We start from the raw sequence: 16558 nt of genomic DNA on the forward strand, positions 1-16558 counted from the left end.
TTTACTGTAACCTGCAAATTCGTTTTTTGTTTCTTTTTATTACTCCATCAAGTGTGTTTAAAATGTGCCACCAACGATTTCACAACTTCTTCTTCGCCGCGGACAACGTCAGCGAGATGAGCAAGTAAGCAGAAGCAATAATTGAATGTATTTATTGTGTCAGAGCTGTGACGTGCATGGCTGGTGAGGTACTGACTTCTTTCTCTAAACTTAAAATTCTGCTGCTCAAATCAATGTTAATCCAAATTCTTTAGCGACCTCTCTGGAGACAAAGGCTGACGTTTCTGTCCTTCCAGCAAATTTTTAAGCTATTCTGGCCATACATTTTGTAGTTAGTCCATTATACAATACATTATTGTTCCAAAGTGGTTGTTTTTTCATGTTCAATTAAAACATTACAATGTAGAATTATTTCACAGGTGTACGATACAGTGGGAGTTATTCCACAATAAACACAAAGCTAAACATTTCTTTAAATGGCACAAAAACGTTTTTATTTTTATTTTGCGCAAATCTTTTAATCTACTGTACTTCAGCCCTTAACAAAAATATCAAGCATTTTTATTTTGACCCTTTATTCCTCAAACGTCACAATTTTCACTTAATATAAATTTGCATAACATCACTAATTTAAACCTGTAACATTATCTGATTACAACGCCTTCAAAAATTAAAAAAAATAAACATTACATATTTGATATTTATGTTTAGGACTGAGATTTTTGAGCAAAAAAAAAGAATCCAAAATGCTTTTACACTATTAATAACGTCACTAGTGGACTTCTATGTCCTGTTTGGCTTTAAAGATAATTAAAATCGAATGTCCCCAGTGGGTTAAAAGAAGAATAGAATTCACTTAGGTAAAAACATAGTTCTCACATAATTCCGCATTAATCGGAACTTCATAACTTTAACAACTACACAGTCGTCCACTGATGACATCATTGGGGGGTGACGGATCTGATTTCTGCGTAGAGAGAATAGACTTAGACAGGCACATTGTGGAATGAATAAAACCATCCATCCATCCATTTTTTACTGCTTGTCCCTCTCAGGCGGGGTACACCCTGGACAAGTCACCACTCCATAGCAGGGCCAACACAGATAGACAGACAACATTCACACTCACATTCACACACTAGGGCCAATTTAGTGTTGCCAATCAACTTATCCCCAGGTGCATGTCTTTGGAGGTGGGAGGAAGCCTTGGTACCCGGAGGAAACCCACCCGGTCACGGGGAGAACATGCAAAGTCCACACAAAAAGACCCCGAGCTAACTGTGTTAAAACATTTGGACTCAGCAGTGTCTTAAAACCACAACGTTATTATTCTCTAGGAAAAGCTCTGTTACTTTATCATAAGACTCCTCCCTTTTTTTTTTTTGCTCTTTAGCAAGACAGCGGCAACAAACAACTGCCAGCTCACGTACGCCCTCACTCCTTCACGGTTATCTGTATTTTATCGCTGCATTGGCAAGAATAATGACGTAAGGCTGCTGTACAATTAATGTTTCTGCCAAATTTACATTGGCGACATGCTAACAAACTGAGGCGGACATGCGCTATCCAACCCAGTTTATGAAGGGTTTCTACCAAATATTTAGAAATGATAGGACAATATAACTTTTTATTTATCTCACAATGGGGAAATTATTTGGTTGCAGTTCAGATTTAAAAAAAAGTCCACCAAAAAAGTATTAATTGTAGCGCAAAAGTCACAAAAGTGCCACCCCTTGTTGCGTAGTCTTGAAGGGGTTTAAACCAAAACGTAAACAAGGGAGACATTAAAAAACACAAAGGAGGACAGTGCTGCGCCATTGTTACATACAGCAACAAAAGTAAAACGCAATATAAATATAGAAAGGAGTAATTGCACCATGCATATATAAATAATACAACAAAAACACCAACATGTGCAATGTAGAAATTTAACAATTTTTACTTAAAACGTTTACAATTTGAATCATAGGGATGATACATTTATGACAGTTCAATGGACAACTATTAATATTTATCTTATGATGCAGGCTCTGCACCTTGCCTGACTGCATGTCACTGCAATAAAGTCACTGACTCTCAAATGTCTATTCGTTTTAAGGACTGAAGTCAGACCTTAACAGCTGTTGGTCTACACTTCCCCCTGCTGTTTATTTCACATACGACACCTTCCATGATGGTTTGAATTGTACACTTTATTAACACTTTAAATCAACATGTTGTTCTCTTAAGGTGGATTAACTCTCTCATCACAGCCATACATAAGCACAAGAAGCTTAACCCAGGTCCAGACAGTGAAGAAGGTACTCTCAAATGTTGATTTTGTTAAAAATCCAAGTTTATTTCTGTTAACATGTTGCCATTAGCCATTATGGAAACACACATTGCCCTTAATCCGTATAAGATAAATATATGTGTGTTAAATGTCATGGATTATGTTTGTGTTTTGTGCAGAGTGCTACAGTGAGACTGAATCGGAGACGGAGAGCTCCCCATCATCCCGAAGAAGAAATAAGGTCGGTATAAATTTAAATGTAAATACAGGATTTTTTTGGGTGGGACAAAAAAGTCTAAAGGTTTGTTGATATGTGTGACAGAAAGTGCAGTCTAGCACTCTGCCTCGCCCCAAACGCAAAACCAACAAGGTGCCATTGTCAAGTCTTGCAACAGGGGGCAGCAAAGGGTCAGGTATGAAACTCAACATGATATTTTATTTACTTTAGGTCAGTGCTACAATGTTTACACATTTTTGCCTCTGCCCAGATTCCACGCCACGATAAACAGCATAATTTGTAGGGGTGTAACGATTTGTTTTGACTACGATTCGATTTGATGATTGTGGTTGTCGATACTATTCAGGGACAATCTAATTGTTTTAGAACAATACCATCTGAAACGATCCAGTAAGTTGAAGTTGATTCAGTAACATTTTAGCAAAAACAATCAAGCAGTATAACTGTGACATAAATACTGGATATTGGACACTGCAGGTGACGTTTTCTTTATACTTGTTATTTATTTTAAAGGAATTACAAGTAAACAACAATTAATGGCCAATGCATTCACGTCTTATTTGAATAAAGTGCAACGAACACTTTAGGTTGAATTAACAAGAGGAAACATTTTCTGCTCACATTTTCAACATTCAAGCAGATTTCAATAAAAGTACAGTAACCAACATTTTAACAGTAGATTAACCTGCTGAATAAAGTTCCCTGACCCATATAGTATTTGTTCTCCACCCTGGTATCCCTGACGACGGACAGCGTCCCAGGTGTCATCCGTGTTGATAATGTAGATCCCTCGCTTCCTAATTTCCATAACCGCTTTCATCCATCTCTTGTATTTATGTGTTTCTGATGAAATGCCTTGCTTCTTGGCTGCCAGTTGTTGTGTTCCAGAGGCCGATGCTTATGTGGCTAAACATTGTTTTGTGGCTTTATTTCATTGAGGCTTTTGTAAGTACGCTGTAGCTGAATGTTTTTTTGTTGTCATTTCTGATATTGTCTTGTGGCGTTTGCGTTTCTGACCTTTCTTGAACCTGCGCCATTTTTTTTTTTATGACGCCACAGACGGGCAAATAGACCTAATATCTCAGTATCGATAAAATTGTTTGATTCCCTTTTAAAACGATTCTGGCTCAATACCTATCTTCCGGAAGGTAAACTTACCAAGCACAGATCGATATATTTGAAATTAACGAATATAAATCGATCTATTGATATATTGCTCAATCGTTAGACCCCTAATAATTTGTGTATGAATTTGTTGTAAGTACATCTCTGCGTAACGTTGTATCCTCATTAATATTAAAGAAAACAACAAAATAAATATAGATCAACACACAACCAAGAATAACTATATTTACATGTTTTTTTCGTCTGTAACAGAGAAGATTTAAAGTTCGCCTGAAATTCTAAAAAAAAAAAATTCCTTTTTTAAACTACAATAATTTTTTGGACCAACTTGAACCATTTGATATTGGAAAATAGAACTAAATAAATTCAATACATTATAATAAACTCAAATTGGGGGGAATTTGGGGACTGGCACAACGACATTCGGGAGGAGCTCAGAGCTCCTCCACATTGAGAGGAGTCAGATGAGGTGGTTCAGGCATCTGGTCAGGATGCCCCCTGGACGACTCCCTGGGGAGGTGTTTAGGGCGCGTCCGACTGGTTCGAGGCCAGGAGAGAAGACCCAGAACACGTTAAATAGACTATGTCTCCCAACTGGCCTGGGAACACTTGGGATCCCCTGGGTGGAGCTGGATGAAGTGGCTGGGTAGAGGGAAGTCTGGGCTTCTCTGCTTAGGCTGCTGCCCCCGCGACCCGACCTCGGATAAGTGGAAGGAGATGGGTGGATGGATGGAAATTCTAATTGATCAGCACGATATATAAAACACTTTAAAGTACAAAACAAAAAATCAATAAAACAGTTAAAGTACCACTGATAGTCACACACACACTAGTTGTGGTGAAATTACCCTCTGCATTTGACCCATCCCCTTGTTCCACCCCCTGAGAGGTGAGGGGAGCAGTAAGCAGCAGCAGTGGCCGTGCTCAGGAATCCTTTTTTGGGGATTTAACCCCCAATTCCAACCCTTGATGCTGAGTGCCAAGCAGGGAGGTAATGGGTCCTATTTTTATAGTCTTTGATATGACTCGGCCGGGGTTTGAACTGACGACCTACCGATTTCAGGGCGGACACTCTTACACTCAAAAAGTAAAGCATGATAAAGCATGTTCTCCGGGGTGACATGCTCCTCACTATTGGAGAAGAACTGCTTTAGGTGCTGATAAAATCATTAAACAAAACTTGTGTTCCTTTTCTTCTTCACTTTAATGTGAAAAGCGGCTCCTGAAGACGAAATGGGCAAGATGTTGAACAATATCAAGGAAGGAGGAGTTTCTCTGATGGGCCACGAGCAGCCGTTTACACACGACCACTTCAGGAGGTCATTTATTCGACGCAACAAGAACCCTATCATCAACGAGAAAGCACACACTCTCCGCGCGCTGCAGAGCACCCTTAAGGTAAGTCGGAAGAATCTCTCTTTCTCTCCCCGTTTTATATAAACCAGGGGTGTCCAAACTTTTTCCACCGAGGGACGCACAATGAAAAAAAAAAAAGGATGCGGGGGCCTTTTTGATATTACATTTTCAAAGCCAATACAGATATACATTTTCTAAAGCATATCAGCTTTGTGTTATTAGTAGGGGTGCATGATAAATATCATTTGGACTCGCGCAGTGTATTAAAACCACAACGTTGTTATTCTCTAGGAAAAGCTCTGTTACTTTGTTGTGAAAGTCCTCCTTGTTTTATTTTAGTTGCGCTTTTTTAGCTCTTTAGCAAGACTGCCAGCTCACGTACGTCCTCACTCTTTCCGGGGAGGAGGAGAACTGTGAGCCTCGCTGTATGATTTATCCGTATTTTATCACTGGATTAGCAAGAATAATGACAGTAAGGCTGGTGTACGATTAATGATTCTGCACACGTTATATTGGCGACATGCTAACAAACCGAGGCGGACATGCGCAATCCAACCCAGTTTATGAAGGGTTTCTACCCATACTTGCCAACCCTCCCGATTTTCCCGGGACACTCCCTAATTTCAGTGCCCCTCCCGAAAATCTCCCAGTGCAACCATTCTCCCGAATTTCTCCCGATTTCCACCCGGACAACAATATTGGGGGCGTGTCTTAAAGACACTGTCTTTAGCGTCTTCTACAACCTGTTGTCACGTTCGCTTTTCCTCCATTCAAACAGCGTGCCGACCCAGTCACATAATATATGCGGTTTTTACACACACATGAGTGACTGCAAGGCATACTTGATCAACAGCCATACAGGTCACACTGAGGGTGGCCGTATAAACAACTTTAACACTGTTACAAATACGCGCTACACTGTGAACCCACACCAAACAAGAATGACAAACACATTTCGGGAGAATATCCGCACCGTAACACAACATAAACACAACAGAACAAATACCCAGAATCCCTTGCAGCTCTAACTCTTCCAGGACGCTACAATATACACCCCCCGCTACCACCAAACCCCACACCCCCTAGCCCCGCCCATCTTCCGAATTCGGAGGTCTCAAGGTTGGCAAGTATGTTTCTACCAAGTATTTGGATAGGATAGGACAAGATAAACTTTGACTTATCTCACAGTGGGTAGATTCTGTGGTTGCAGTGCAGATTGAAAAAGTCCACACAAAAGTATTAAATGTAGCGCAAAAGTCACAAAAGTGTCACCCTTTGTTGCGCAGTCTCAAAGGGGTTTAAACCAAAATGATAGAAGTTGTACAAACCAGCTAAATTTACATTTAAAAATTAACAGGTATACAAGCTTTAATCGGTTATCGATATCGTTCTTGAGAAGGAAGAAATGATCTGTATCGGCTTGAAAAAAAAATAAAAATTGTGCATCCCCTGTTCTTTTATTACACTTTGTATGTGATTTTTGTAACAGTTTTTAAGAATATGCGGCAGGCCATTAAAATAGTAACTGAAGGCTACAAACCGCACTTTGGGACGGTATAGCTCGGTTGGTAGAGCGGCCGTGCCAGCAACTTGAGGGTTGCAGGTTCGATCCCCGGTTCCGCCATCCTAGTCACTGCCGTTGTGTCCTTGGGCAAGACACTTTACCCCCCTGCTCCCAGTGCCACCCACACTGGTTTAAATGTAACTTAGATATTGGGTTTCACTATGTAAAGCGCTTTGAGTCACTTGAGAAAAAGCGCTATATAAATGTAATTCACTTCACTTCACTTCACTTTGGACACCCCTGATTTTTAAACAATTCTGCACACAGGAAACAAAACAATGCTGTGTGGACTTCATTAGGGATTAGTTACATTTTAAAACTAATGAGGCACAATGGAAAGCACTAATTAGCTGCAACCAGGAGAGGCGCTGTTGCTTCAGGCTCAACTAGTTTGCAGTCTAAAGAACAACAAATTACACCAAGCAATAACTCCTACTGGCAGTGTTTTTCTACTCAATACAATACACAGGCATGGAAACAGGAGATCAGAACATTCAAATACAGGGTCTGTAAGTCCTCCCAAAAATACATTTAAAAATATGCATAAAATAACCCTTATTTTATTTAACTTTATCATATGTATTTACATTTTTTTAGGACTTGAACTGATTTTGTTAGATTTACTGTTTTTTTAATGAATTATCGAGCTCCACAGAACAAGATACAAGATTAGCTATTGTTTGCATTTCAATATTTTTTTCAGAAATCACTTCTTGTCATCTAAAGGGCTTAAAATGTCCTTCAATTCAGGAGCACCACTCGTTACTTTGGGCGCCCAATTTTATAAAAATTTTTGGCCCAAGAGTGGAGGAAAAAAAGCCCTCTCTACATACAGATGCCTCAAAATTGACGCATCCCAGCCATAACAGAAGATCAGGTCTTTATCCCTCTTTGCCTTTTACACAGTACCTAGCAAAAAAAAGATAACTGTGTGCACTTTGACACAGTAAAATGGCATCCAACAATTTAATGATTAAATGTATTAGTTATTATTTTTACGTTTTAAATCTCACACCTAAAGTGGCATTGTGGAATACCCATACACACAGGCAGTGGTAGTTTCAACATGGGTAATCAGGGGGCGCTGCAAAGATGAAGGGGGAAAATAAAATCATACTAATTTATAAGCCTGGGCGATAAATCAGTTTTATCGATGAATTACATTTTTTTGTTGCAGACAATCAAAAAAAAAAAATTTATGTTTTTTTTTTCTCCGGCATACTTTTTGCCTCCAGGGGCTTCCATAGCTTCCACCCTCCCCCTTATTTGAGGTGGCAAATGCTAACACAAACGAGATAGAGAGATGCTTGGAAAAGAATAGTGTTGTCAGTGGTTTTGTTTTGCGGCAACAGGCATGGAACAAATGACTGCACGCTGCCAAGTTTATTTAAAAAAGACAGAAGCACAACAAACCTTTTCCAGCATCTGAAACCAAAGCATCCAGACAAGTGGGGGAAATGCAACACTTTATAAAATCGAACAACAATCTGCAGCTTACTGACGTGGAATCATTTGCACAATGTACCGTGTATGATAAGAAAGAAGCACAGTGGAAAATTATCGCTAAAGCTGATGAAGATGTGGCGCTCAAACAGTGGAAAAGCCTATGTTTAGCCACTTATTACAACACTTGAGACCTCACAATGCTACATTTGTACTTAAAGAAGTATTTTATTCAAAACAGAAGTTTTGCCTCCATCGGAAGCTCTAAATGTAATACAATGCACATTGATCAACCATGAGCACAAGCATCACAGTAAATATGTCAGAACTAGTTGCAATAGCTCAATTTAATCTGTTTAGTTTTTTGAAAATTGTCTTATACAAAGTCTAATTTATATCTGTTGTTAAAAGAACTCACTTTATGAAAACAATTTTACTTAGAGTAGTGTAGGCAGTGCCATTTCAAACTACTGGTTTTTGATCAAATAAAAGTGAAACTTGTTAGGATTGATGTTTGTCATTTGTATTCATTAGTTTCTTTAAAAAAAAGTAGGGGGAAAAAATTATAAAGTGAATTTTTTGTGAGAAAAAACAGATTTTATTTTTAAACCATATCGCCCAGGCATGTTAGTTTACACTCAAATAGCAAAGAGGCTAACTCAAACTTGCTTTAATTAAGGAAGATATATTTAATTGACTAATAGCAGCGGAACAAATACCCACACAGAAAAAAAGAACAGCGGGTCTTCAACTTGAATCAATACATCAAGGTGCGATAGAAGCAAAAACACACTTCCCAAACATGCTGCAATATTATTTCACTGTGAAAATATTACATCACAAGATGTTATATAATCAATATATTCAATATAAGTCAATACAAATTTGTTTAGTTGAGAGGGGTCTTACACAGTGCGCCATTGAAGCAAGAGTTAGAAGTTAGTGTCCTCCCTCTGTTACGACTCAAGTACGATCCAAAAGGCAGAAAATTGCCGGATGGACTTTGACAAAAAGTCGCAAAAATGGCAGTTGTAAACAGGAGCTAATGTAAAAAAAACAAAAAAAACCTGCATTGTTCTTCAGGCCAAAGAAGCAGAATTGCAACAGCTCAACAAAATTCTGGAAGGTTCTGCCTTGACAGCCTCAAAGTACCGACAGTGGAAGGAGCAGAACGAGGAGCTTGTTCAAGAAATCGAGAGACTGGCTGCGCTCGGGGCCTCCAAAGCAGGAGACCACTCTCCTGTGCGGGACACGCCTGCTGATGAGATTGCCTTGGAAACGGTTGCCAAGGAAACACCCGACGTGGAGACAAAAGGCGCTTACAGACTGAGCTTCAGCGACGGAGAGCAGCTGGTTGACGCAGAGCCCTCTGATGTTCTCCTGGAGGTCTCTCAGGGCTCTCTGGCAGCGGTGGCGAGCAGTCCCGAGTTGGAGCTCTCGCTGGGCTCGCTGCAGGAGTCTATCAACAAACAGCTGAGCGAGATGCGAGAGAGCGGAGAGGCGTCCGAAACCTACTTCTTCATTTAAGGACTGGAAACAGACATGGACTTACTGCACAGCTGCAGTATTAGAGTAGACCACTATGGGACAGAAGGAAGACCGGTTGAAATCCCACACGTTTTATTCACATTTTACCTGTGAAATATTTCATAGGATTGTCCATAAAAAGCACCATTTTTAGACCTTAACTTGCCACAGCTCAAGTTTACACCATGAACAAGTTGCCAATCGTCAGTATAACTCCAGCATGTCCATCATCCATCCATTTTCTACCGCTTGTCCCTTTCGGGGTCATGGGGGGTGCTGGAGCATGTATTTAATTTTATTCTAGGAAAATATGTAATACAGTAGATCCCCCCCCCCCCCCCCCCATTAGTTACAGTACGCTCCAAGACCCCCATGAATGGCAAAAAAACAAAACAACTAATAAATAAGATGCCATAAAAATGCTTATTTTTCACTTGAGATTCAGTTTTACACAAAAAAAAAATTATTATAGGAATGCAATATTTACTTTCAAAACATTAAGTCCCTTCATAAACATATTTAGGGAATATACTTGTAAAACAGTGCCCTCAACTGGATTAATTATTATATCATTCTTTTCCCCCTGCAGATAACGCCATCAAATCAATCGCTAAATAAATAAATACTTATTTACAATTTTAAGCAGAGAATCTGCAGGGGAGCAAATGAGTGGGGATCTATTGTATAGGACATATCTTTTAAAATGTGATATGTAAATACTCTGTGTGTTTTGTTTAATAATACAGGATTATTTTTTTGCACAGAAAATGTACATTTAGTTTTATAAAAAAAAAAATCATTTCATTTTATCCCTTAAAAAAACAACTATATTTGTTTATGAACCATGCAATGGTTAAGACAGAAAATATATTCTTACGGTTTTGTAGCATGATTAAATATTTCTTGAAAATGTATAAAATGTTTCTATAAAAAATAAAGCGCTGACCTCATTATTACTGTAAGACTTACTGAATAATAAAAACAGAGCATTATGACCATGCGAATTTGTCACACTGTTTTATAAAGGTTGTTAGCTAGGATGTATTTATAATAATGTTGTTTTTTTTAGGATATTATGCTATTTAATTATTTATTTGACTTAATTTGTTTATTTTTATTGTTATTGTTCAAAATGTTTTTTTGTTTTTTTTTAGAGATAGCTTATATAGTTAAACAAGGTTAAAATGTGTGTTTGTTGAGTTTTATGAATACAAATAAATATATAAAATATAAACGTACATTTTTAAAGGGATCTGACATTTTTCTGAATTTTTTAAGGTTATGAAAAATCTACAATTCAACACGTACACAATATAATATATCATATGTATATATTTGTATAGTCATGTATTTCATATTGTAATTGTGTTATTGGTTAGTTATGTCGTTCAAAGCAAATTAAACAGTTAAAAAGGTGATTGAGTTAATTTGGTATAGTTGATGATTGCATCAAACTTTTTTGGAGTTTCCATCAAATATTTAGAGTCATTTTAGGTATAAATTGCAATCCAAGCTAATTAACTGTCGTTATTTATTAAGTTTAATATAATTGTTTTTTTTTAGAAATTTGATTTTGTTTCCTCAAAAATGTGGGATATTTTTTACATTTAGATATTGTATAATGTGTCGCTAATGTTTTTGCCACAGTATGTCCTTGCAGCGCTCGACAGTGTAAATATTAACGTTACCTTATTGTAGGAGTATATAAATGTTTACTGTTTTAGTCCGTTTAAACTGAGTCATCCTGACTTTGTTTCCAACATTTTCCTCTTGCTATTTAGCTAAATAATAAAAGTATTTTAAAAAAAACACAGCATTGCAACCGACAGTCATTTAGCATGCGTTAACTTTGAACATTGTTATTGAATTCAACTCACTTAGAGCTTTGTTGTTTTCACACAGAAAATACATTTGTCCAGTAAGTCAGCCAATCTCACACTTACCAACTGTTGTTGACACTTGTTCCTCATGACCTATTCATTTTTGCAAGAAAGACACTGGTGATCCTGCTTGAATAATTAAATGTCATCAAGTTGAGAACAGCTCACGTCATGTGCCTCATTCTGCTAATTAAGTGACTCATAGAATATTTCTAAAAATATCTCCTTTAACAGTACCATTGCAATCAAGCAAAAAGTGACAGATTGTTGAAATGCATTTTATTTAATGCAAAATGTGCGATCACGCCATTTATTAATGTATTTTTTTTTTACACAGAATAAATCAATTTGCTATGCCAAAATACAGTTTCTCCTTATGCGTTTAACAGACCTTACGTAAAAAGTACTTTTATGCAAGCAAAGTATTAATAAATGATCATACTGACCTGAATGCACTGGCAACTCGCTGTTCATTACGAAAAGTTGGACGAAAACCAAATCATAGGAAAACTGCAACATAATTTTCCCGTAAGAAATCCAATAAATCTGTTCCCAACACCCAAAAATATAAAAAAAAAAAGTTTTTGTATTGAATACCGTAATTTCTGGACTACAGGCCTCAACTTTTTTCCCACGCTTTGATCCCGGCGGCTTATTAAATGACGCAGCTAATTTATGAGTTTTTCTTCGCTAACTGCCATAATGTTTTGTGTTCAACAAATAGTTTTCATATAACACCGACAGACATTGAAAAAGTGTGTTATTGTTTGTGCCATGGCGCCAACTTTTGGACGCATTCGCTCACTGCAGGTGCCGCGAATTGAAAATGTATTTCCTGCTTCGTTCGTTGAACCGGAAATATTCATCTATAGCGGTACTGCTCGAAGGAGTCTTCATTCATCACGTTGAGCAATATTTTAAAATTTTACAATATAACTAAAACAATTCATACTTACTATACCGTGTGTGATGTCTGTAGGAGGGTTTTTATGCATATTTGTGCTTTCGTAATGTAATCAAGCTCGCGTCATTAACATTAACGAATATGCTAACACATTTACAAGTGTCTGTATTAGTATTATTAATTTACAATGGCATTTTTTTGTGTATTGTTTCAGTTTCGTAATTCACCAAAACGTCAGTGTGGAGTTATTGAGTCTGTTTCGCTGATTGGAGAGCTAGCTTCCACAGCTAGTGGGTCCATGACCATGACTTCTGCTTTGCACACCAAATCTGATTTGTTTGCCCACAAGTGACACAGATCGGATTTTTTATTGCCAGTCTAAATGCTTCGAAGTGCTTCAAATCTAATCTTTTCGCATCAGGAGGTAGTCCAAATTCGATTGGAATCGGATCTTTTCAAATGTGACTTAAGTCTAAATGCAATGCGAGGTTTCGGTGAGCAAACTTTTTTTTGACAGCCAAATCGATATGAAATATATGGCTATATATATTTCACTTCAAGTGTCATCGAGGCCACATTGGGCTCACATTGGGGCCTGTGCGCATTTACACCGGAGTCTGATAAAAATCTAATTTTTCTTGCAGCGTCAACAGTCAGCTGGAAAAAAAATCAGATGTCGAAAAAGTCAGATTTGAGCCACTTTGGCCTGCAGAGCAAACATAGTCTTAGTCTGTTTAGCGCATTAGACAGCTAGAGTGCATGACGATGACTTCTATTATCAGCCGTTTTACTGCCTTGACAGGCACCATTTGGAAACAATTAAGGTATGTAAATGAAGATTTACAAAATCTTTCATACCAGTATATATCTACGGTTTATGGTCTGGTGTGGCCTATATCGCTTCTAAAATTTGGTGGGTGCAGCTTGAATACGGGTGCTCTCCATAGCCCGGAAAATACGCTAATCATAGTTGTACATGCAAAAAATAATGTCAAATATATTTGAATGTCAAATAAAATGGATAAATTAATCACTTTAACTTTTGTGAAGGCTCTTGATGGAAAACACGGCCTACAATTTCTTTAAAGTGCTACCACTTGCAACTTTCTTTGGCCCCGTAGAGGGTCATTTTGCAGACGGAGTAGTTTTTTACACGCAAGATGCAATATGAAAACTTTTTGGCGAAAGTTTCCAGACGGTAACCGGATTATACGAGAAGCGAGGTGTACAAAAAACGTAGACCGCCATATGAAAGAAAAAAAAGTCGTCACGTATTCAGGCTCCAGAGATACCAACTGTTGGCACCAAGCTTTTCTTACTGTTACTCGCCCTTGACCTGGAGAGATGCCGCTTACATTCACAAGAACACAAACATCTTTTTTTTCCTGTGCGTTCTAAATAGTAAAAACTGCTAGTACGAGGTGGCTAACAATGCATGTAATGGAATTCATCTACTCTGCCCTTGAAGCGCTCCAAAACACATCCTAAAACCACCAACAACGCTCCGTTTACATGTCTTGACCTGCAAAGCAACCAAACTATGACGACTTTGTTATTGAAGAGCTAATACCGAGGAACTACTTTTCTGTCGTTGCGACACATCGCCTTGCTCGGAGTCACACTGGTCTTACAAAACCACAAAACCAGTGAAGTTGGCACGTTGTGTAATTCGTAAATAAAAACAGAATACAATGATTGGCAAATCCTTTTCAACCTATATTCAATTGAATAGACTGCAAAGACAAGATATTTAATGTTCGAACTGAGAAACCTATTTTTTTTTTGTGCTAATAATCATTAACTTAGAATTTAATGGCAGCAACACATTGCAAAAAAGTTGGCACAGGGGCATTTTTACCACTGTGTTACATGGCCTTTTCTTTTAACACTCAGTAAACGTTTGGGAACTGAGGAGACCAATTTTTGATGCTTTTCAGGTGGAATTCTTTCCCATTCTTGCTTGGTGTACAGCTTAAGTTGTTCCGGGGTCTACATTATGGTATTTACGCTTCATATTGCGCCACATATTTGCAATGGGAGACAGGTCTGGACTACTGGCAGGCCAGTCTAATACCCGCACTCTTTTACTATGAAGCCATGCTGTTGTAACACATGGCTTGGCATTGTTTTTCTGAAATAAGCAGGGGCGTCCATGATAACGTTTCTTGGATGGCAGCATATGTTGCTCCAAAACCCGTATGTACCTTTCAGCATTAATGGTGCTTTCACAGATGTGTAAGTTACCCATACCATCACAGATGCTGGCTTTTGCACTTTGCACCTATAACAATCTGGATGGTACTTTCCTCTTTGGTCCGGAGGACACGACGTCCACAGTTTCCAAAAACAATTTGAAATGTGGACTCGTCAGACCACAGAACACTTTTCCACTTTGCATCAGTCCATCTTAGATGAGCTCGGGCCCAGCGAAGCTGGCAGCGTTTTTGGGTGTTGTTGATAAATGGCTTTCGCTTCGCATAGTAGAGTTTTAACTTTCACTTACAGATGTAGCGACGAACTGTAGTTACTGACAGTGGTTTTCTGAAGTGTTCTAGAGCCCGTGTGGTGATATCCTTTACACAGCGATGTCGCTTTTTGATGCAGTACCGCCTGAGGGATTGAATATCATTGTAGTGATTTCTCCAGATTCTCTGAATCTTTTGATGATATTACGGACCGTAGATGGTGAAATCCCTAAATTCCTAACAATAGCTCTTTGAGAAATGTTGTTTTTAAACTGTTCGAAAATTTGCTCACGCATTTGTTCACAAAGTGGGGACCCTCGCCCCATCCTTGTTTGTGAATGACTGAGCATTTCATAGAAGCTGCTTTTATACCCAATCATGGCACCCACCTGTTCCCAATTAGCCTGTTCACCTGTGGGATGTTCCAAATAAGTGTTTGATGAGCATTCCTCAACTTTCTCAGTTTTTTTTGCCACTTGTGCCAGCTTTTTTGAAACATGTTGCAGGCATCAAATTCCAAATGAGCTAATATTTGCAAAAAATAACGTTTTCCAGTTTGAACGTTAAATATCTTGTTTTTGCAGTATGTTCAATTGAATATAGGTTGAAAAGGATTTGCAAATCATTTTATTCTGTTTTTATTTCCGATTTACATAAAGTGCCAACTTCACTGGTTCTGGGGTTTGTATAACGTTGGCTGTGACCTGCCATGAAATAAAGAAGGAGCTTGAGCTGTTGCTGCTGTTTTGCCTTTGACTTGAAAAAAAAATGGGGGAAGTGTGTTGTAAATCATGCATCTCACCAGTATAGCAGAAGTTGGTGGCACCAAGCCGGGAAGTTGATCAACACTGATAATCTACAAGCTTCCAATTTGATGCTATATGGCTCCCAACAAATGGAATGCAGCAGAAGACCGTCGCAACATTGCTCGGGAGCAAGGATTATTCTGCTCAAGGAGAGAACAAGTGCTGAAAGATACAACCATCCCGTTAGTCCCAGAGAGAGCAGATATTGTAAGTTACTGGTTTTTTTTTTCCCCCTCCCATATCCAATTTTGTTTTTGTTTCATTCATTCAAGGTCTAACAAAAAACAATCAACATTAAAAACCTCTAAAGGCCTAGTGGCCACATACGTGGACAGCATCTTTTAGCTCTTATTTCCAAAATTGTGTACACTACTGAATTGGGGTCTTATGTGGACACTTATACTGCCATCTGGTGGTGTCAGAAGAGTACAACATACAATGGAATTTGGAAGAAAAAAAAGTGTAAAAATAAGAATTAGCATGTCACTAAACATGAAGTGCACGTTTGTTACTTATGGACTAAGTACATCATATCAAAAGATGATTCTTAGTTTTTATTCTAATTAGGGTCCAATAAGCCCGAATAGCAAAGAGAGAGAGAAAAAAAAAAGCATGTAAACAAACAGCTTGGGCCTTAAGAGGCTATAAGAAATCATGCAGAAAGAAGTATAAAGCTGTATTATCTGCCCCCTTTGCACACAGTTACATTTGTTGTTCAACTCAGAATACTGTTAAGGCAATATTAAATACAACAAAACAAACATTAAAACAACAATAATTTACTTCAAATCATATTTTCATCATCATACTTTTGTTTTGTTTTTTAATTACATAAATAAATACATAGTTATTCTCCACCTCTGATTGAAATGCTTATTTCCATTGTCACTTTTCTAAATCTCAACTCATTAAAGATCTCCGTTCCTTTTCAATTCCAATCACTTTCTCTTTCAACAAAACTGTTTTGAAAGTTGTTTG

At 38.0% G+C, this 16558-nt stretch overlaps 1 protein-coding gene across 2 annotated transcripts in view; it reads left to right on the forward strand.

Moving 5' to 3' along the window:
• The window catches only part of cnksr1 (connector enhancer of kinase suppressor of Ras 1), a 70353-nt gene extending 58306 nt beyond the window's left edge, over positions 1-12047 (forward strand). For both annotated transcript variants that reach the window (XM_061968238.2, XM_061968237.2), the window contains 6 exons: positions 53-124; positions 2230-2300; positions 2452-2513; positions 2595-2685; positions 4852-5033; positions 9082-12047. In XM_061968238.2, coding sequence (XP_061824222.2) covers positions 53-124; positions 2230-2300; positions 2452-2513; positions 2595-2685; positions 4852-5033; positions 9082-9525 — 922 coding nt within the window. In that variant the 3' untranslated portion in view covers positions 9526-12047. The remainder of the gene's footprint in view (positions 1-52; positions 125-2229; positions 2301-2451; positions 2514-2594; positions 2686-4851; positions 5034-9081) is intronic.
• Positions 12048-16558: the final 4511 nt, after the last annotated feature.

The sequence above is a fragment of the Nerophis lumbriciformis genome, linkage group LG08, assembly GCF_033978685.3.
Source record: "Nerophis lumbriciformis linkage group LG08, RoL_Nlum_v2.1, whole genome shotgun sequence".
Taxonomy (NCBI): domain Eukaryota; kingdom Metazoa; phylum Chordata; class Actinopteri; order Syngnathiformes; family Syngnathidae; genus Nerophis; species Nerophis lumbriciformis.